Here is a 22,183-nt window from a genome sequence, read left to right on the forward strand (position 1 = left end):
AGGGACACTCTGGGCGACGAACAACAAGAATAAAAACAATACATATAGATCAACATAATCAAATTTTAAGCTAAAAAACCATTCATTAAATCAATTGTAACATAAGTTAATCTGTCCCAATCTTGTAGGCCTGCCTGAACAGCCAGGTCTTCAAGGCTCGGCGATAGCTGGACAGGGAGGGAGCATGTCTGAGATCGAAAGGGAGAGAGTTCCAGAGGGTGGGGGCCACAACAGAGAATGCCCTCTCTCTGGTCTGTACCAGCCTAGCTGTTCTCACCGGTGGGACCGAGAGAAGGTCTTGCGAGGCTGATCTCGTCAGGCGGCACAATCGGTGATTCTGGAGGCGTTCCTTCAGATATACTGGGCCGAAACCGTAGAGGGTTTTAAAGGTCATCACCAACACCTTGAATTGGGCCCGGTAGACAACTGGTAGCCAGTGAAGATCTAATAACACTGGGGTGATATGATCCCAGCGACGGCTATGCATAATCAAGCGTGCCGCTGCGTTCTATACCAGCTGTAATTTTCGGACCGTTTTCAAGGGTAACCCCACGTAGAGCGCATTGCAGTAGTCTAAGCGAGAGGAGACCAGGGCATGTATCACCTGAGGGAGCAGGTGAACAGGAAGATAGGGACGCAGTCTCCGTATCAGATGTAATTGATACCAAGCTGCCCGGCTCACTGCTGTAATCTGAGCCTCCATGGACAGCTGGGAGTCAAGTATGACCCCAAGACTGCGGACCTGGTCCTTCAGGGGTAAACTTACCCCATCAAGCATCAGGTCAGTAATTCCTAACTTCCTTTTATCTCCCACAAGTAATACCTCAGTCTTGTCGGGGTTCAGCTTCAGCCTATTCTCTCCCATCCATCCACTTACGGATTCTAGGCACTTGGACATGGTATTCACAGCCAACTCCGGTGAGGACTTAAAGGAGAGATAGAGCTGAGTGTCATCTGCGTACTGATGGCACTGCAACCCAAAACTCCTGATGATTGCTCCCAGCGGTTTCACATAGATGTTGAATAGCATGGGAGAGAGGATAGAACCCTGTGGCACTCCACAATGAAGAGGCCAAGGATCTGAAACCTCATCTCCCAATGCCACCCGTTGCTGCCTATCCGAGAGATAGGAATGGAACCACTGCAAGACAGTGCCTCCTATTCCTAATCCCTCTAGGCGGTTTAAAAGGATACCGTGGTTCGGTATCGAAAGCCGCTGAGAGGTCCAGGAGGACAAGGAAGGTGTATTTACCCCTATCCAATGCCCTCCGCATATCATCTACCAGAGCAACCAAGGCTGTTTCCATACCATGACCAGTCCTAAAACCCGATTGGTATGGATCTAAATAATCCGTTTCCTCCAAGTGTGTTTGTAATTGCGCAGCCACCACCCTCTCAATCACCTTGCCCAAGAATGGTAAATTAGAGACTGGGCGAAAGTTGTTTAACTCTTGGGGATCCAAGGACTTTTTTTTAAGATGGGCTTTATTACCGCTTCCTTGAGGGCTGATGGCATTGCACCCTCTTGCAAGGATGCATTCACCACCGCCTTGATCCCTTCGCCCAGTCTCTCTTTACAGCTCATGATGAGCCATGATGGGCAAGGATCAACCAGACAGGTGGTCGGCTTCACAGTACAGAGCACCTTGTCCACTTCCTCAGAGAGAAGAGGCTGAAACCGATCCCAACAGACCGGAATGCAACTGGCCGACTCTGGCCCACTTCCTGTCTCCACGGCCAGCGGAAGCGTGCTCTTCAGACGTTCGATTTTATCGGCAAAGTGTTTAGCGAAAGTATCACAGGAGATTTTAGAATGTTCCATGGGTTCCTGAGCAACTGGACCGACCAGGCTTCAGACCACTTGGAACAATCTCCTGGGACAAGGAATAAATAAATAAATGCCTCGCAGGGTTGTGAGAATAAAATCAAGAGGGGGAAACCCACGTTTATAGCCACCCTAAGTTCCTTGGGATATAAAGGCAATGATAAATATAAATAAATAGCGATGTTCCCAACATTTATGCTTCAGCATTTCCCTGTTTTTTAGTGCACCAACACATTGTAAATATGCTTTGTTTAAAGACGGGATATCAATGCAATAAATAAATAAACAAAACTGCAGTGTTCCCAGAAATATATATGGTTCGGCATTCTCCTGTATTTTAGCGCACCAAGACTTTTAAACATGCTTTCTTCTTACGGTGGGATATAAATGCAACTAATAAATGAATTGCCGTGTTCCCAGCAATACACATGGTTCAGCATTCTTCTGCATTTTATTGCTGTTAATTGCATTATGTTAGGCAATACGTGTTTACCGCCGTGGGCTGCTTTGGGAGAAATAAAATGCACGTCTTTCTCCTAATTTCAAGCACCATAATCCTTCTCCTTTCTTTGATCTCCGGAGGAGTCTTTCACACCTATCATGTCGTTATCCTTCCCCCTCTCGCCGAGGGCTAATTGCATTATTCTTTTATCTAAGCACAGCGCTTAGCACCCGCCCGAGGATGCAAGATCTAAAAGTCAGAGCGCGAAATCTCCCCACCCCCACTGTGACGCGTCACCCCGACCCTTGCTCTTCGCCTAAGACGCTGGAACTTCCCACGTGCGCAGGATCTCCTTTTATAGCCGGGGACGCGGCTCGCGCAGGGAATCCCCGCCTCTTTGCCAGCTGTTTAGGCCTGCCTCTGATAAACCGGAGGAGCCAGGAGAGACACGCACACGTCAGGGAGGAAGACCGAAACAAGCGAGCCGCGTGGCTGGCAGAGCGCAGAGGACCGGCAAGCACGTTGCCGTGTGGGGTAAGGCTGAGCGGGGGGCGCGCTCGGGTGCCGGGGGGCTTATTCGGGGTCTTTCCTCGCAGATCGGGAGTTGTTTGTTCCTCGCTTCTTCTTTTTTTGGCCGGGGAGTGTTTAGTGGCGGAGGGGATGGAGTAACTATGCCTTGGGTGAAAGTTTTTTTGAGGGGTTGATTGCTCATTCGCGCTGGATCTTCGGACTTCCTAAAGAGTTCACCCAAGCGCTGTGCACTCTCTTCTTCGCCGAATTAGTGGTCGAGGAGGGAGGTCGTGTAGGATGTTTTCACATCTCTCCCCCTTCATCTCCTATACTCGTCCCCCCCCACCTCCCCAGTTTACGGTTTTCTTTCCCAGGTATTCTCCCTACAAACTTTCGCGTGTGCCTCTCCGACCGTGCCAACCCTCCTGATCTGACCCAACGCTACATCGTTGCCACCGGCAACCCCCCTCCGCTCTGTTGTTCAGGGGACTGCCTAGTGGCGTTGGCGACGGGAAAATAGTGTCTGGGGTTTTTTAAAGGGACTTTTCTATATCCCCACCCCCGCGATCCCTGTGCTTCCTAAATCTTTTTCCCTAGAATTCACCCGCATGATCTCGGGTTGGGAAATCGTCTAGTCTAGTGTATTATCTTTAGTTCGGATTTCTTCTCTCCGCCCAACCCGTTCGTATACTCGTGTTTCCCCCTTAGATCGCTCTACGCTTGCCTTTTATCTCCCCGATCTCTTCCCCCCTCCCTCTATACATTTCCATTTGTGCCCATCCGCTCTTCCACCCTCCGGATCTGACCCAGCCCTGCGCTGCTGCCCCCACCGATGCCATCTTTGCATCACCCGGCGACTGCTGCCCACCCCGTCTCCTGGAGGAGAAGACTATAAGTGGCTACTAGCCATAATGGCTGTGCTCTGCCGCCATAGTCAGATGCGGTATGCTTCTGAATACCTGTTGCTGAAAACCATAGGGGGAGGGGGGAGTGCCCTTGCCCTCAGGTCTTGCTTGCGGGCTGCCCGTTGGGCCATCTGGGTGGCCACTGTGAGCACAGGATGCTGGACTAGGTGGGCCACTGGCCTGATCCAGCAGGCTCTTCTTGGGTTTAGTCCGTGCTCGGCCCAAGCCCGGATACCCGCCCAACTTTATTATTCCCCGTTTCTTAACAATCGCAGACTCGAATATACCTGACATTGCCATCGTCGCCCTTCTGGTCTGCCGGTAGCCAAGTCCTTAGGTTTTCTGTTGCCCTCCAAGACCCCCCCCTTTTGTCGGTGGGAAGGAATGGTTAGCGGCACCTTAAAGACTGAACCGCAGGACCCTATCCAGCCCTGACCCAGGAGGTCATGTAGAGTTCAGTGTGTCATGCTCCCAGGTATGTGGGTGTAGGTTTCCAGCCTTATGGAGCCAAAAGCCTACAGGTGCCCCAAGACTGTGTGTGAGCGTTTGGTGTAGCATAGCTACCTATTCCTCTGGAATTCACTCCCCCCCATGAGCTTTCTCCAGCCCCCTCTACATCCCGTCATTGCCACCATCTGAGCCCACTTTCTGTGCCCACTCCCCCAGCTTCTCGATACCATACCGATAGCACGGTTCCTTTCCCTCTGTTCTTTCCTGCTCGCTCTCTTCCCCGCCTACACTTTCCAAAAGCTGATGAAATTGTCCGGTAACTTCCCCAGTTTTGCAACCTGTGTCTTTATCAGCGCCTGGCTGGAGGCAGGAAGGAAACGGAATGGCTGCTCAGGGTGCAAAAAGCCAGTCCCTGCTTCCTCCCTTGACGCTCCATCCCTGCACCAGGAGCTTTGTTGTTAAACAAATACCTTCCTCTGCCTCCCCCCTTCCTGGTTCTGGCCAGTGAGCCATATCTTTGTTTTTGATATTGCCTGAGAACCGCAGGTGGGGAGAGTGTTGCAGTGCTCAGGTTCTGCTTGCAGGCCACTGGCCTGATCCAGCATGGCTCTTCTTATGCTCTTAATTTCTCTGCTAGCTGAGATCACAGTCCCTGTAATCCAGCCTTTGGGATGTTCTTACCCCCAGCAAATGCTGTTGTGAGGTATGCTGCCCCTGAAAATGTAGGATCCATTGAGAGACATATTCCCACAGGATAAGTCCATCTAACTGTTAGATGGACCTGTCCTGTGGGAATGTCTTTCAGGAGATCCTCCTTTTCAGGGGCAGTGTACATACCTCCTAGCGTGCAGGGAGGAACCCTTCTTCCCCCCCCCCCGCAGTCCCATTTAAAAATCTCCCCTCCACCTGATATTAACCCTGGGAGGGGAAGCAAATCACATCAAATGTAGTTTTGCCCTCAGCTACAAGTAGATAATGCATGTGCAACCCTTATGTTAAGCAGGAATTAAGATGCTTTAAGGTTGTGTCACGGTCATGTAAAGTATTATTGCAATAAATCTATTTACAAACTGTACCTCTAGTGGGCATGATTGCTCAGCGGTTGGGATTGCCTGTAATTCTGCATGTGTATGTGGGAAAACCCAGGTTTCCCTTTCTTTTATTTAAATATGTTTTGGTTTTTAAGATTTTTTTTGGTGTTTTATCATTTGTTTACCACCCTGGAGGAGGAAGGATGGGATATTTTTTGTGGTTATTATGTGGGAAAACTGTGTGAATTCGTACCCAACTGTGATGCATTGAATATAGCCAGTTTTGTTTCGTTCTGTTTTTAAAAGAGAAGCGGGATGTAGTGTTTGATATTATTAATAGCATTATTGATATTACTGTACAATTAGTACAGATGGACCTTGCAATGTTGCAGTTGCACCCTTAACTTGTAGAACCAGTGAGTTGGCCAGTAGTGTGGGAAGGACAACATAGTGTCATGATTGGAGTGTTGTACTGGGGAGCCACGCGTTCGAATCTCCACTCAGCGATAAAGTTTACTGGCATAATTTGGGCTGGTCATCTCTACTTCCTCGTGGGGTTGTTGTGAGACTAAAATATACGGGAGTAGACCCATGGTCATCACCTTCCTTCTTGGAAGGGAAGGCAGGATGTAAATGGGTGCTCTTGAGGTGTAATCATACATGGCTTGAAAAAGTGGGTGAGCAGGGAGGGGGCAAGGGGAAGATCAGCAGCAAACCGTGCCCTCCCGGCGCCTTCGACATGGCAGTGGACATTAGAAGGAACTTCTTGACAGTAAGGGCAGTTCGGCAATGGAACCGACTGCCTAGGGAGGTGGTGGGATCCCCTTTGCTGGATGTCTTCAAGCAGAGGCTGGACAGCTATCTGCGGGAGATGCTCTAGCTGTGAATTTCCTGCTGTGAGCAGGGGGTTGGAGTCGATGGCCTACAAGGCCCCTTCCAGCTCTATGATTCTATGAATATCTTAAACCAAAGGGAGGGTATTGGTGGCTCACACAGAGGGCTTTAGAGATCCCACACACACACACACCATGGCCAAACAGGGGGGGAAAAAACTTGTATTAAGGTCCTGTTAAATCCCTGGCTATTGACCTCCACCCTAACCCAAGTTACATAACAATTTGCATTTCTGAATGGCCTTTATTGGTGAGCTTAGATAAGATGGCCTGAAGGCTTTGTTGTGTCTGCCAGGCGTATCACCTGAGTTTTGGAATGACCATTGTAATGTATAGGTAAAATCCTGCAACTTGCTTTCACTCTCCTTCTCACCTTTGCCCTTGTCTACATTTTTTTTAAAAAAACACAGTTGTGTTTTCTGATGGCCTAGCCTGAATCTTGCTAAATTGGTGTCTACATCAAATGGCTTCCAAATAGCATGCTGGAGGGCACCAGGACGGCAAAACCTGTGTTCACATGTTGCCATGTAGATTGCTAATGGATTTAATGTTTTGGCCTCCAGAAAAATTGTTCTGTTACTGTTTGTAGCATTATACGTACTCCTGCTTTGGGACCATTGAATGACTTGAGGGTTATAAATATGAGAAATAACTATCAGGAGACCATATAAGATCCTAAGACATGTCTAGTCCCCCTCCCAAAGTCACCAATAAGTATTACTTAGCATTTTTCTTCCTGGGTGTATGGTAGCTCAGTAGTATTTATGATAACTTTGCAAAGTAGGCCTATGTTGTTATCCTTGGGACTATGGGTTGCAGAGCAAGGGAAGGAAATACTGAAAAGGAGACAATGATGCCTTGCAAGAAATCATTCAGTGAGTTTGCAGAATGGGGGAGTCAGTTTAGAATGGAGGGCTTCCCATAGGGATACATACTGTTGTGCCAAACATTTCTTTGTGCATTTTTAGAAAGATATTATAAGACAGTTAAAGAGATCTTTAAGCAGTATTAACCATGATAGCTGTAGAAATGAATTGGAATAGGTCTTCCCTCTCAGATGTTTGAGCTGTGTACACACCATACATTTGAAGCACAATTCCACCAAAAAAAATCATGGGAAATGTAATTTGTTAAGGGTACTGGGAATTGTAGGTCTGTAAGTGGTAAATTACATTTCCCGAGATTTTTTTTTGGGGGGGGGAAGGGAAATGTGCTTGAAATGTATGGCATATTTGCCACTGTGGCAAGCAACTTTGGAATTTCCTGGGAGTTTAATGAAGGTGTTGGACTATGCATACAGGGAAGGCTAATGGAGAATGGGAATGTGGTGGTTTGTTTCAGGTTTTTGTTCTCTGTGAGGCTGAAAGCAAAAGAGGGAAGTGGGGAAAACCCCACTGCCTAAAGATTCTTACGGGGTGAGATAAGTGAATAAATAAATTCCTTTAAATCCCCTTTATTTAAGAGGCCAGATGAGAGCCAAAAGAAATTCCCAGCTGACACCTCCCCAGATAGTGGAATGGAAATGGTTGGCGAGTCGTGGGGGTTCAGGTTCCCTAATGAGCTGGATTTTCTTCCAGATCTGCCTCTTGCGTTTGAAAACAGCAGATGCTGTGATGTGTCCTCTTCCCTCCCAATGAACTAAAGGTGGTTTAGACTTGGGTCTGCAGCTTGCTGTGTCTACCGGGGTGAGCAACCTGAGGTCCTAGGGCAGCCTTCGCCAACCTGGTGCCCTCCAGATTTTGCCGGACTTAAACTCCATCAGCCCTAGCCAGCTGCAGTTGAAGTCTGACAACATCTGGAGGGCACCAGTTTGGCGAAGGCTGCCGTAGGATCTAATTTCAAAAGCTCTCTGCAAGCTCTTGGTTCATCCATCTGTCAATAGCATTCTGGCCCCCTCTCAGCCTCTTGCTGGGCAAGGAGGAGAAAGAGAAAAGGGGTGACGGACAGCATGCAAAGGGGCAGCCCTACCCACTGCTGGCTTCAGTTCCACCCAACCTTGGCAGAGAAAATTCTCTTCCCTCTGCCTTCGCTTGTGGTGAATATGCTTCTTCAACTCTTGTCTCTGGTAAACAGATTTTCTGTCCTTTGCAACCTATTGGGCTGAGAGGCGGCAGAGGTGTCGCCAGCGGTGGCAGCGGGGCTAAGGGAATGTGGGCACATCTTAGAAAGCAATGGATCTTGCAGAGCATTTTCAGCTGGGGCCTGGCTTCAAGTTCAGTGTCTGGAGCTGAAATAAACCTCTGGAGGGGGGGAGACGTGTCACTTTTCGATTGATGCAGAATTCGAATTGAGGTAGCAGGGGCAGGGCTGTGGAGTCGGTATGTCAAACCTTCAACTCCTCTATTTTTCTACTGTCTGACTCTGACTCCTTCATAAATCACAAATGTATATTAATTTTTCTACTGTCTGACTTTGACTCTGACTCCTTCATAAATGGCAAATGTATATTAATGTATTAATATTAATAAATTAATATTTATATTACTATTAATTTTATTTTGAAGTCGCAGTCAGTACATTTCTACCAACTCCGACTCCACCCAAAATTGCTTCCGACTCCACAGCCCTGGGCAGGGCTTCTGGTTTTTAAATAGTTTTTTAGAATGGATTTTCAGGATTAGGGTGGGTAAAAGCAGGGTTTAATTTCCATTCTTGGGTGATCCTGTGAGTAAAATATGTATATGTGTGTTGCCAGGGATTGAAGCGTCCTCCCCACTCCTATAAGCGCCACTTCCGAAGTAGTTTGTGGGACCCTGATGTCCTCCTGTGCTCTTAAACATTGACCATTTCCAGGAAGCAATTGTTTTGGCTCCTCTTCTCTATGATATCATTTGTTGTGTTTTTCCCAATGTCGCTCTCCAGGCAGTGATAAATGGAGGTGAGCAGATTTGACGCTGCAAGCCAGACGGGATTGCTGAGGTCACAATAACTGGCAGCGTTTGTGACTTGGAGGGGAAAGAGTGAGGGTGGGGTGAACACCTGTAATAGGTGGCTTTCCTGCCAGGTTTACAACCTTGGGGATCTGTAGGCTGATGGGCTTTTCAAAAGCTCTGTCTTACAAGTAATGCTGTGATCCTTTCCATCTGTGCAGCAAGGTTCTAGCTTAAGCACCAAGAACCTTTTGGACCTCCAAATGTTGTTGAATTACATCTCCCATCATCCCTAGCCACTGGCCATGCTTGCTGGGGTTGCTGGGAGTTGTAGTTCAGCAACATCTGGAAGGCTACTGGTTTCCCCCACCTGAACTAGCTGCTGCAATTTATATCTTTGTAACCTGAAGAGTAGCCCGCTCTAATGTGCTGTCGTCCAGGCTGCTCTTGACTGTCGCAGGCATCCTCTCTACTGGGATAGGTCACAAAGAGTGCATTACATCAGGCAGGGCCTGCCCTATCATTAGGTAGGGTGAGGCGGCCTTCTTTGGGTGTCAGATTTTCACACACCATTAAAAGAGAAGCAAATTGTCAGTTAACTGGTTGACGATTATCAGCCATTTGGATTTTCTGCCTCAAGCACCACAGTTATAGGGGAAAACTTATAGCTCAGTGGTAAAGCATCTGCCTTGCATGGAGCAGGTCCCAGGTTTAAGCCCCAGCATCTCCAGGCAGGGCTGTGCTAGACCCACTGGTCTGACTCAGTATAAGGCATCCACCTCTGTTCCTGTTACTTTGGACTGTCTGCTGGCATTTCAGCATCAGTACGGTATACCTGCAATTTAAGGTGCTCTCTTTTTAAAGGCTACACTGCAGGGCTAGGGAACCAGTGGGCCTCCAGATGTTGTTGGACTCCATTAACCCTGGCAAGTGGGCAGAGATTATGAGAATTACAGCCCAGCAACAACTGGAGAGCCTCAGGTTTCCCAGCCTTGCTGGCTTGGCCCAACTTGTCTCAGAGGACTCTTTTTTTTACATTTATACCATTGCAGGTGTGAAGGTCAGCTGAGAAGCCTTTTTGGTTATACCACCTGCATTCCTGGTTTCAGCAGCAGGTTGCATAGAGAGGTGTTCTCTGCCCTATGGTTGTGAGATTTACTTTCTTTAAACTAGGCTTGTTGCAGTCTGAGCTGTATCCATTTTGGAATCGCGCTGAAACGTTTCCTTTTTTGGGGGGGAGTGTCATTTGATGCTGAGACTTGAGCGAGAATGGTGTAACTTTTATTTTAATGGGGTGTTGGATTGGACCAAAGACTAGCATTCTGAGAAGACAGAGTTGTAGCCAACTAAGTCCTAAGAGTAGACCCACTGAAATTGAAGTTAAGTCTCCTATGATGCAGAATGTTGGATTTCTGTGCATCTTCTCCTCTTTGGAGTCTGTACATATTCTACACAATTGATGGTTCTTGTAGATAGACATCTAGGCAAAAAAGCTACTTTTTTTGGCGAGGGTTAAATGATGAACAGTTCTAGAAAACAACTCAGTGCAGGCCATGAGTTGTGGAAGAGTTATGATGGGCTACAACAATGACCAATTAGATCCTGCTTTGCAACTTTTGTGCGTCTTTAGTCCTAGTAAACATATCAGGGCACGAGGGAGCCTTCTGCATCAACAAGCAATAAATCTCTGGCATAGCTCAAACTGTCTTGTGTAAGAGATCTTAGCGTAGTGCATGCGTTTGTATGTGCGCGCGCACACACTCATGTGCCTCTGTTGATATAAAGAAGTATGCAACAACACCCACCCACACCCCTTTCTCTTTTGGTTTTGCCGCTTCCAGGAACAGCCTCTGTGTTGCAACCTTTTGCAGCTAACTCGGTGTGTACTCCCATGTCCTGTCATTGGTAGGTACTCTGCTAAGACAGGCTGTTCCAGGAAACTGGGCAGGCCAACCCGGTGGGTGGGGGAGAGAAGAGTTTGTGCATACAATAGTATGACTTTCCGAGACAGTTGTTCTTACCTGGAGTGTGCCATGTAGGCTAGATGAGGATAAGCACCTCTGTGCTAGTGTGTTCCTGAGTGGTGGGTGTTTGGAGGAGAGGGATGCTTTTATTTGATCACTCCAGAGAACAGTTGGGCAGAATGGGGAGACCAAGAGCAGGGGTGGTGAACCTCAGGCCTGGAGGGTGCTAAATGTGGCCCTCCAGGCCTTTCTGTGTGGTCCTCGGAACTCTCCCAAGGCCACACCCCTCACTGGCACAGCTTTGCACCCCAAGCATTTTTGCCCGGCTGGAATACAGCCTTGAACTTGGATAACGCCTTTTGCTTGTCTGAATGGAGAGGGGTATGCAAGTGCGTGGTTTGAAGCTATGCCCAGTACAAAGGTGGCTCCACCCACCACTGGCCTATGGCCCTCCGAAGATTGCCCAGAAGGGAATGGGGCCCGCTTGCCGAAAAGTGCTCGGGCTATAGAGTAGCTGGGTTTAGACTAGGTAGCTGGGTTCAAATTCCTGCAGTGGTTGGTTGACGGGGGGGGGGGGGGAAGGAAGGGAGGGCCTATTCTCTTACCGTTCTCAAAGGCCCGTTTAGTTACTGTTTTAGAAGGCTGAAGGGCAGGTGTGTTGAAGCTCCGACTTGCAAATAATGCCATGATCCTTCTTATCTGTGCAGCAAGGTCCTAGCTCAAGCACCAAGAACCAGATGTTGCTGAATTACATCTCCCATCGTCCCTGGTCATTGCCGTGCTTGCTGGGGCTACTGGGAGCAATAGCTCAGCAATAGCTAGTTCAACAGATCTGCTATAGGGGGCATGACTTATAGATATAGGGGGTAGCCAGTAACTCATGATTTTCTGGTATTGTTTAAATGCTTTTGTGGTGTTCTGCACCACCCTGATGTTTTGCAAGAGGGTGTTGCATAAATGCTTTTATAAAAGTAATATAAAATTGAGGGAGAGTCAGTCAGTGGATCTTGTGAACTTTGTTCAGGGCCTTCCTACCAGACTTATTAAACAGGAAGACTTTTCCCGCCTCCAGCAACAGATAGCGTACCTAGTTTGTGACCTATAGTTTGCTATAACTGAGAGACGTGATCTACTAGCACCTGTACCCTCCCAAATGCCCTTTTGGTTGAGTTTTGCTGTGACGCTGATTCACTGCTGAAACTGAGGTCCAGGAATTCTTTTTTTTCTTGTCTCAAGGATCGATTGGTTATTGGCCTTGCTCGAAAGCTCCTGGCTCACTTTTTTTAAAATTGTTTTTATATTGTTTTAAATTTTAAAATTGTGTTTTAAATTGTTTTTAAAATATGTGTTTTAAATTGTATATTTGTTTTAATGTTTTTGATTTCTGTAAACTGCCCAGAGAGCTTCGGCTATGGGGCGGTATACAAGTGCAATAAATAAATAAATTTTGAGTCACCTGGATCTGTTTTGCCTTGGGAGCTCAAACCTGGAGCTGGTGTTGTCAAAGGTTGCCCACTTGCAGCTCAGCTTAGTTTTGGATGGGACTGACGGGGTTGGACTGGATGTCCTCTGGGTTCATCCTGACTCTTGAGCAACAAATCTATCTGTTTTCATCTGGGATATATGTGTGCGTGCAAGGCCATGTTTATGACCCAATTGCAGGAGCCCTGATGTAAGAGCCCTGCAATCCCCCTTCCTCAGTGAGTCACTTCTGCATCATAGCTCGAGTCACTTTTTTGTGGTTCTACTGTTGCAACTTTTAGAACAAAGGGTTTCCTTGTGCTGGACAGGAACCCATCTCTGCCTGCTGTTTGGTTCTAGGCAGATTTAGGGGCTTTTCAGGTGCTACTCTGAAGCCCTTGGCTGCTTTGTTAGACACTTCAGATACTGAATGGGATTTCCTGTTTTCTCCCCCAGTATACACGACTTGACAGCCCACAATGAAAACGGAAGTAGGAACAGCAGTCAGGTTCATCTCTCGTGTGGTGAATTGTAATAACAAGCTGGACAAGGAACAGGTGGAGGGTTTCTCCAAGAGCCTGATCAGAATCCTATGCGAGCGCTACACTGGGCACTGGTACCCAGAGAACCCCACCAAAGGACAGGCTTTCAGGTAAACAAGGAAGCCAAATTTAATTTTTTATAATTGTCAACTGATTGAAAGGTTTTTAAACTAATGAATCACCTGCTTAAATTCATGATAAACTGACATTCCAATTATTACAAAACTTTGTGTTATTATAAAACTTCAATATAAGTTGGTTTTTGTTGCCTTGACAGAGAGAGATAAAAAATACTTTGCAGATAAAGGCCCCATAGGCACTATACATTTTATGCACTCTTCTACCACTTCAAAGAGTTACCGCTTTCCCCCAAAGAATCCTGGGAACTGTAGTTTAAGGGTGCTGAGAGACCACTAACAAACTACACCTCCCAGGATTCTTTGGGGGAAGCCATGGCTGTTCAGAGTGGCATGTTACTGTTTTAAATGCACGGTTCAGGTGGGACCAAAGAAAAAGACCTGAAAATAAAGGATATTTGGTTATAATAATAAATTATACCATCAGATATCCTTCAGATTATAAAATTTCTGCAATGTGCTCTGTGAGAGGTTTCACTTGGTGTTCGTCCAGAAGGTACAAAACTCAGGCTAGGTACCTGAGAGGTGCAACCTATTATGAGCATGTTACACATTTGCTCTAGGAGTTCTATTGGCTGCTGATAGGCTGCCAGGCTGAATGTGTTGTTACCAACATAAGGCTCTAAACCTGGTGTGGGCAACCTTATTTCAGATGCTGCTGAACTACAGCTCCCATCATCCCTAGCGATTGGCCATGCTTGCTGGAGCTGATGGGTGTTATGGTCCAACATCAGGCAAGCCAAAAAGTTCTCATTCTTCTACTTAGAGTAGACCCATTCAGATGGGTGGACCTAAGGTAGCCATGTCCATTAATTTCAGTAAGTCTATTCTGAGTAGGAGTAACCTTGGATGCATCCCTTTTATCTCTGTATGTACATACCACTGACTTGCCAAAATGGCTTCTAAGCTGCACACAGAAGGTGGATATGTGTGTCTTCCTACTACCTGAAGTGTTGGAAGTGGAGCAAGAGCAACTCCTGTTTTGTTTAAGCTCCAGAGGGAAGATAGGGCTAGAGTCCTTCAGATGGATAGGCTTTGTTTACCTTTTACCTGTGATGCTCTGACTTCCTTCTGTCCCTAGACTGTGATGCCTTTAGGGAAGCTTACCTGCCCCTCCTCCTTCTGCCCTTCCCATTCCTTTGTCCTCCGGCTGACCAGGAGAGAGGAAACTCCCTTTGTCTCTGCTCTATCTCCGAGCATGGGGCTGACCCCTACACCTGGGCGTTATGCCTCCAACTTAGCTAGTTAGTTAGAACTAGGTATGCCTTTTCTATCTACTATGTATTCCTCTAAATAAAGTAGCTTTTCTTATTTCACTAAGTCTCCAGTCCCAGTGATGCTGTTGCAGGGTAAAAGCCTGCTTTCTTAGGCAAACGCACGCACACGCTGGCACACTCGCATTTCAACATCTGCTGTTACTCTCTGCTGCTGTGGTGCTGCTTTTAAATGAAATTAAGCAACACAACTACACACCGCAACATGAAGGAGGCACAGATTCATCTGCTTTAAAGAGTTGTACAGATGAGGGAATTTTGGCAAGTGCAGCTTCTCTGGTAGGGGTGAGAAAAGCAGCCCAACTCCCTCTGCTGCTCAAAGCAGAAATCACCTCTCTTCGCTCTGATCTCATCCTGGCCCTCTTGAAAGCCAGCTACCTGTCTGCTCCTGAATCCAGCAGTATATAGTTACTGCAGCTCCCATGCCGTCTGTGGCCTTGCACCCCCCTCTCCCCCCCCATATCCATGACCTCTCCTCTGCCACCCCCTTCCATCTGAAGGTCTCCTAAACTCTGGAAATTGTAGCTCTACAAGGGTTGTGTAGGCCCCCTCCAGAGCTATTCAGAGCAGACCCATTGAAATCCATGGACCCAACTAACTAAGGTCCAGCAGTTTCAGTGGGTCTTCTTAGAGTAGAACTCTGATACAATCCATTGTGCAGATAGGCCCCATAGCCATTGCGGAAGATACCAATCCTCCTTTGTGGTTCCTCGCCGTCTCTCTGATTAGTTTCTTGTTTTTTTGTTCTGTCTGTCTGCTCCTCTGCTTAAAAATAAAAATAGGAAGTAATGATGATACTGGTGCAACCCACCATAGGTTGGGGCATGACTTACATATGGACCCCTGCTCGAAAGACCAGAGGTACCAAGGTACGTTGTACTCCCCTCCTGATTTGCTTTGGCTTAAAGAATGGCACAAAAAGAGCTTATGCATTTAGCAGACACCTCTTCCTGCTTCAGAAACATGAGGGCTAGATACCTGAGTGATTTTAAAGTTCGGATTTAAAAGAAGCAGGAGAGGGTGGGAGTGGGCAGAATAGGACAAGAGCAGCAATTCTCCGTGCTCTGCATCACGATCCCAGATGTATCCAGCCTCAGCTTCATGTAGCTGTTTGTCAAGCATAGTATGAAGCAATGACTTAATGCCTTTTTTATGGAGTAAATTGTTTGCAGAGCCCGCTGCGAAATAACTGTATTGTACCTCTCAAGGCTATTTGTGTAGCTGATAGAGCTGCAGTTTGCATACCAGTTGGCTGCTCTGCCTGTGTCACTAGCCTGCCAGCCAGATGGGAGTCTTGTTTGCTTGGGCGCTGTCTGAAGCTTATTGTACCATAGATTATTAGCCGGCAGTTCTTGTTTCATAGATTGTTGTGCACACTGCGTACCTGAATGCAGAGCTGGCCAAGTCACGCGCGGTTAATTTCAAATAAAATCCTGCTGTGTTTAGTGGAGCCTATTTCTGATTTCCATTCGTGTGGCGTTTGCATGTGCATGTGGAGAGGGTAGACAGAGATGTTGGAGTCATCCAGCAAAATTGATTAGTAATAGATTCTTGATAGACAAATACATGGCACTCTTTAACACAATGAATAAGCAACCTATATGGAATTCACTGCTGCACAATATGGTTCTAAAAGGGGGGGTGAAACAATTTCATGAGGATCAGTCTATAATAGCCATAATAGCTAGTTTTATTTATGAATGAGAGCCAGTGTGGTGTAGTGGTTAAGGTGTTGGACTATGACCTGGGAGACCAGGGTTCGAATCCCCACACAGCCATGGAGCTCACTGGGTGACCTTGGGCCAGTCACTGCCTCTCAGCCTCAGAGGAAGGCAATGGTAAAACCACCTCTGAATACAGCCTTTTTGAACTTGGTTTTCCATTGCTTCCTCACAATGTAAGCGCTCTGGGCATCTCATAAGACAAGGGAGATGTTCCTAAGCCGTTTTGAGCTTCAAAGGTTAAAAACAGCATTTTAAACTGGGCCTGGAAGTGGACTGGTAGCCTATTGCCATCCTGCCTTGCTTTGCAGAGGCATCCAGCTCACTGTCAATCAGCAGCTGAACAGAAGTAAACCTTCCTTGCTTGATCTGCTCCATCGAGGGCGGTTCTGATGTTCTTAGCTAGGAGTTAACTTCCTGCTCAAGCAAAAAGCCTCCTGGCTGTCCATGGGTCAGCCACTCCCATCTCGGACAAAGCTACCTCGCAAGGTTGTTGTGATGATCAACAGGAAGAACCATATATGTCACCCTGAGCTCCTTGAAGGAAATGAAGGGGAGGAAAGCAATTGGGGCGGGGGGAGGTGCTCCCCAGTGTATAGTACCTGCTGTATTTGGTCTCCACCTTGCTCCAACTCTAAGCCCTTTCTGCATTGTCCCTCCTTTCTCCCAGATGCATCCGGATCAACAGGCAATATGCTGTGGACGAATCAATCCTGAAAGCCTGTGAAGAGTGTGGCATCAATTATGCGGACTTGGCATTGCCCAGGGAAATCACAGTTTGGATTGATCCTGGTGATATTGGCTGCCGGTGAGTAGATGTGATTGAATTGTTCCTTTTTAAAACAACCCCCCCCCCACAATAGTTTAGCGGTTCCTAAACTTTTTTCTCCCCACATACCTCTTGAAAACTCCTGAGGGTCTTTGCAGACTACCTAATGATTTTTTGCCTGTTGCAGCAATTGCAGTGCGCTGTGCTAGATGCTGTATGTTTTTTGTTTTAATTGCTTCTTTTATTTCTTATATATATTGCATTTTAGGGCATTACAATTTGAATTCCATAGAATGCAATAAAATACAACATAAGAAAGAAAAGCAATAAAAATACAATTAAAAGCCAATATGACTATTTAATGAGATGGAAGTGCCGTCTCCCATCTTCAACCACAGATCTACAGGCATGCCGTGGACCACCAGAGTGACGTTCGTGGACCAGTAGTGGTCTATGGACCACAGTTTGAGAAGCCCTGGTATAGTTCATTCAGGAGATGCAGGCTGGGTTTGGTTGGTTGGGGACACTTGTATCCCAGTAAAGCCAGCGCAAGGAACCTGTGGCTCTCCAGACATTGCTGGACTACAGCTCCCATTGTCTCCAGCCACTAGACATGCTGGCTGGGGCTAATGGCAATTGAACTTCTAGAGGGCATCAAGTTAATCCTAAAGGGATTGTTCCAGGGCAACCCTATGCATGTTTGTTTAGAAATGTCTCTCTGTATTCAGTGGGGCCTACTCCCAGGTAAGTGTACATAAGGCTGCAGCTGTTGTGAATTAATTTATTGTACTCACACATGAAGAACACAGCCATTCTGTAATGTTTAAATTATGTACTTGTGTAGGAGAAGGCATCCTTAGAACAGGTATTTTCTTTGCGCACAAGAGTTGGGGCAAATGCCTTTTTAAAAAATAAGTACTTGCGTTAAAAGTAACTTAATTGAGCATCAGAGGTTTTTTTGTTCAAAACTGAGGCAGCTTTTAGGTCAATCTGATTATTTATTTATTTGATGCGTTCTGCTCTCCGCCCCCCCCTTCTCCTTATGTAAAGCGGCTTACATAAGAGCAGTTAAAACAAATCCCTGCCTTTAGGCTTAAAGTCTGAAAGATATGACATAAAAGGAAAATTGGATGAGGAGGAAAGAGGAAAACAAAAAAGTTCTGGCACCAGTTCTTAAAGTTACATAGCAACTCATGATGATCACCTGGAGTGTAAATAGATGAAAGCCCCCCTTGTCTTACTTACCTCTACTTTCCCCCCATCCACCCAGGTTTGGTGAGGACAACCACCACTTCACGGTGAAGGATGAGGAGGACAGCAACACTGGCAAAGCAACACCTGAGCCAGAGACATCAGACTATCACTCTGCGTCACCTACGGAGAGTTTGTTGTCCTCTGAGGATGAGGGGACAGTCAAGCCTCTGGCAGCATCAGCAGCATCGTTAGCAGCAGCAGCATCGTCGACAGCATTGTGGGCAGCAGCATCAAGCAGAAATAAACCAATGGCAAACAATACCACCCAACAGGTGAGGGAGAGAAGAGTGACTGAGCCCTGTGATTGGGGGGGGGGGGAGCAGGGAAAGACTGGGATTCTGGTTCTGCTTCTTAAATTTGCTTAAGCAGCTGGAAGCCACGAAGGATAGCCTGAGCTGTTTAACCTTGTGAGGACAACATGTTGGGAAGGGACTGTAGTTCAGTGGGAGAGCATCTGCTTTGCATGCAGAAGGTCTCAGGTTCAATCCCTGGCATTGCCAGGTAGAGTTGGATAAGACTCCCTCTGTCTGAAACCTGAGAGCCAGGCCAGTCAGTGTAGAGAATGTTGTGCTTCTTGGTGGTGGTGGTGGTGGGGACCCACATACAGTAAAAAATGCCATCCAGAGTCACTGCTGTCCAACTGATCTGGGGGTGGGGCAGGATCCTTCAAGTTTGGCAGTCCATCACTGATGCAAAACCTAACCTTTTGAGTTGTTTCTCTGGTAACATGGTTGTTTTGCCCAACAAAGGGGAAGGGAGAATCTGTTTGGAGGATGGGTGGGAAAAGATTATTTCTGGACCCTTATTGGGCAACAACAGAGATACCAAAGAAAATGACAGAAGATATTCTTCATAAGTGAATTCAGCTCTGTGTTGAACTGATACCAATTCTTGTGCTTCCTTAAACTGTTCCATGCCCAACTTTATTTATTTTTACAATTGTATAACCCACTTGTTGAGGAACTTCTTCCGCAAGACAGCTTAGTCTCCCATTTAAAAACCAGTAAAATATAAAAATGTGAAATACAATACAGCTAAACAGCAAACCACCCTAAAAAGTAGAGTTCAGAAACGGAATATTAAATGTAATACAGGTAACAAAACAGTTTTGCAACAGAAAAGCCAACAAGAACTTATACTGCAGAAGTAAAAATATCCACCAGAACACACTGTTGCACAGGAAGATGTACTTTTTTTGTCCTGTTCTGATCCCTCTAAAATCTTCTGTCTTCAGCCGGGCTTTTAATTGTTGGCAAAGTCAAATAAAGCAGACGGAGTCCAGAGGTAACACTTGACTGAACAAACTGAACAAAAAACTGTATAATCTTTTTTTTTTTTTTTTTTCAATAATTTTTATTCAGATTTTCATAAAACATACAAGACGAAATCATAAAACATTCAAAGACAAAAAACAAAATCAAAAATAGTTAAACAAAAACAAAAAAAAAAAAGAAAAAAAAAACAAAAAGAAAAAAAACTGTATAATCTTGAGGAGAAATAAAACAAAGATTTTGCCTTTCTTTGGTTTAGGCATTGCGTATAACAAAATACACCCAAAACATGCAGAGGAAAGCTCCCACAGAACTACACATCCAATCAGAGCAATGTTATCTTGGTGAAGATCATGCCACTGTGCCTAGTTGCTAAGCACCTCCAACCCGCCCCTTGCGTAGTTGACTAACCCTTAAGTTTCACGTGGAATGATCTCTGCTGTTACACTTGCAAAGTTAATGATGCAGGCTCTTGGTGTATTAGGCCACTGACTTTTGCACTAAGGAAGTGGTGTTATAATATTTTAATAATTTTACTGGAATTGCTATATTGTTAAGGTAGCTTTTATAGATGCACCCTGCTCTGGAATCGCTTGTTTGATGAAGGGCAAGTTAAAAACTGAAGCAAAAAAATAAAAATTCCTATTTTAACCCCTCTTTCTCTCCCTACAGGGTTCCCATCTTTACCGCGCACCATCTCCTCTTTGGATCCCACACCTCCGAGCCTATGTCCAGGTCGGCTGCGTCCCTCTCAACGTCTATGTTCTCCCAGCGCCAGCACCGCTTGTTCCTGCTCCCAGGAGACCCAATCCAAATCTGGTGAGACGGCTTACCAGAAGAGCACCAAAACCCTGAGGGCGGTCAAGGCTGGAGTTGTTCTTTGGAATACAACAGCCGTTGTGTTCTCTTCCAGGGAATAGCTGGCTCCTATGAATTCTCTTTTGCTGATGGTGGTGGGTTTCTTGAGGGCTAGTTTCTTAATCTTGCCCCTTCTGTGTGTGCAAGGTCCAGGGAAGTGGTAGAGGGACTGTCACCTTGTTTCTATGGTGCTGAACAACTGCAGCATTCTAATTGTATGTTTAGTACGTCAGAACCAGATGTCTAGGTTGCCCTGTGTTGGGCAGACGGAAAGGAGACCTGGTTCGCTTTTCCTCTTAGCACTGACAGGGAAGCAAAATCTAGTAGTTAGAGCAGGGTTGGGTGAGGGGAGATAGGCAAAGGATGGTTGTCTTATTTCAGCTCTTAGAAAAAAATGTGAAAGAACTAGGAGTCCACTCTGGGCTCCCATTCCTAGTCCCTTGGCCAGTGGCTTTTCTCAAGGTATTTTCTGCTTCTGGGAAATGGAGATGATAGGCGCTGTGTGTATATTCTGCACTTTATTAAGATGCTGCTGCAAAAAAGGGGAGTGACCTCTGTATAACTTCATGCACTTTTATGCAAGAATAAGCCATTATATGCAAATCTTTTCTGCTTCTTCTAATCTACAAACAGAGCTGGAACATGGGGTGGGCAACCTGGGGTCCTCTGGGGGACTCCCATCACCCTGGCCATTGGCCATGCTGGCGGGGGCTGATGAGAGTTGGAGGCCCAACAATATCTGGATGGCTGCAGGTTGCTTACCCCTGTGACAGAGCCTAACTCCTTTGCTCATCCCCATTCCCGCACCCAGCTTCTGAAATTTCTCTGGGCATTTCCGCTACATTTCTAGCTCTTGTTTTTACCACTTAGAAGCAGGGATGGGGGAAACCTGTGGCCCTTGCAATGTGGTTGGACTACAACTACCATCAGCTCAGCCTGCATGGCCAAATGGTTGGGAATGATGGGAGTTGGAGTCCAGCAGTATCTCCAGGTTCTCCACCTCTGACATGAGAGCTAGAAACAAATTTTTTTAAAAAAAGAAAACACAAGAAAACCCCTGAGATTCGTACCAACTATAATCTTTTGCACATCCCTGACAGGTGAACTCAGTGGGCTTACTTCTAAGTAGAGATGAATTGGATTGCATTTCAGCTGCCAAATTTTCTGCATAATTAGCAATTTCTGCATTTTGATAATATGCCGGGGGGGGGGAACACACACAGCTGCAATAATAATACTTACCTACCTCAAGAGTACAGGATAGTTTATTATATTATTGTTATTGTTAATATTATTGAAGAAGCCTTTTGGCACTTGACTGGAAGCACTTGTTGTTGGGCAAAGTATTATTACTGTTGCTGTTAAAATGATAGATAATATATATATTCTGTGTGTATATATATATATTTGTATTCTGTAAATAACAATTGGACTCTGTAGAATGAAATTATATAACTATCTGCAGCTCATTTTATGCAACATTGATAACAATGTATTTTGCCTTTTTCTAAAAACCGTTTTTCTACAAAACCTCTAAAATTAATAAAAACTGTGAACAATGCAAGATATGGAGACTTAATGTTGTGTTTTGGGGTGGGGATGGAAAGCACGATTGAGCTTCTGTTCCTTTGAATGGGACAGTTTTTCTTTTTGCTTATTATCTTAAATGCAACATCACTACTTCTCACCTTACAAAAAATGTTTAAAGTCAAATCTCAGTGCTAAGGAGCTTACATTCTAAAATTTGCCATAGAACAGCGTTCCTCAACCTGGGGCTGATGGGAGCTGTCTTCCAAAATATCGGGAGAGCACCAGGTTGTGGGCAAAGTTACATAGAAGAAAGGGGGGGGGAGAGAGAAGATTTGGAGAGAATCTGCTTTCAATTTCCAGTTCATTACTCCAGGAAAGAGTAGATAGATACGCCAGCCTGACCAGTGGTCAGAGATGATGGCAATGGTAGTCCAGCAGCATCTGGAGGGCCACAAGTCACTATGAAGACTGAGGCT

The 22,183-nt window shown here is 46.0% G+C and overlaps 1 protein-coding gene across 3 annotated transcripts; it reads left to right on the forward strand.

Annotated features, from left to right (window-relative positions):
- The first annotated feature begins 2,684 nt into the window (after positions 1-2,684).
- LOC133370398 (protein BTG3-like) lies at positions 2,685-21,695 on the forward strand. 3 transcript variants are annotated; one of them, XM_061596666.1, is made up of 5 exons: positions 2,685-2,801; positions 12,808-13,003; positions 16,696-16,833; positions 18,065-18,320; positions 19,992-21,695. In XM_061596666.1, the coding sequence occupies exons 2-5, from the start codon at positions 12,831-12,833 to the stop codon at positions 20,172-20,174; spliced, it is 750 nt and encodes a 249-aa protein (XP_061452650.1). In that variant the 5' UTR covers positions 2,685-2,801; positions 12,808-12,830; the 3' UTR covers positions 20,175-21,695. The 3 variants fall into 3 exon arrangements, with proteins under 3 accessions (XP_061452650.1, XP_061452651.1, XP_061452652.1); XM_061596667.1 differs by lacking the exon at positions 2,685-2,801 and adding an exon at positions 10,763-10,831; XM_061596668.1 differs by lacking the exon at positions 2,685-2,801 and adding an exon at positions 10,990-11,009.
- Positions 21,696-22,183: the final 488 nt, after the last annotated feature.

This window comes from Rhineura floridana, chromosome 15 (assembly GCF_030035675.1).
Source record: "Rhineura floridana isolate rRhiFlo1 chromosome 15, rRhiFlo1.hap2, whole genome shotgun sequence".
Taxonomy (NCBI): Eukaryota; Metazoa; Chordata; class Lepidosauria; order Squamata; family Rhineuridae; genus Rhineura; species Rhineura floridana.

What these genes read in the sequence shown, in the direction of transcription:
- LOC133370398 (XM_061596666.1), top strand. Translation starts at nt 12,831, where the DNA reads ATGAAAACGGAAGTAGGAACAGCAGTCAGGTTCATCTCTCGTGTGGTG. An exon ending in ACCAAAGGACAGGCTTTCAG is followed by an intron (nt 13,004 to 16,695) that starts GTAAACAAGGAA and finishes CCTTTCTCCCAG; the next exon opens with ATGCATCCGGATCAACAGGC. An exon ending in CCTGGTGATATTGGCTGCCG is followed by an intron (nt 16,834 to 18,064) that starts GTGAGTAGATGT and finishes CCATCCACCCAG; the next exon opens with GTTTGGTGAGGACAACCACC.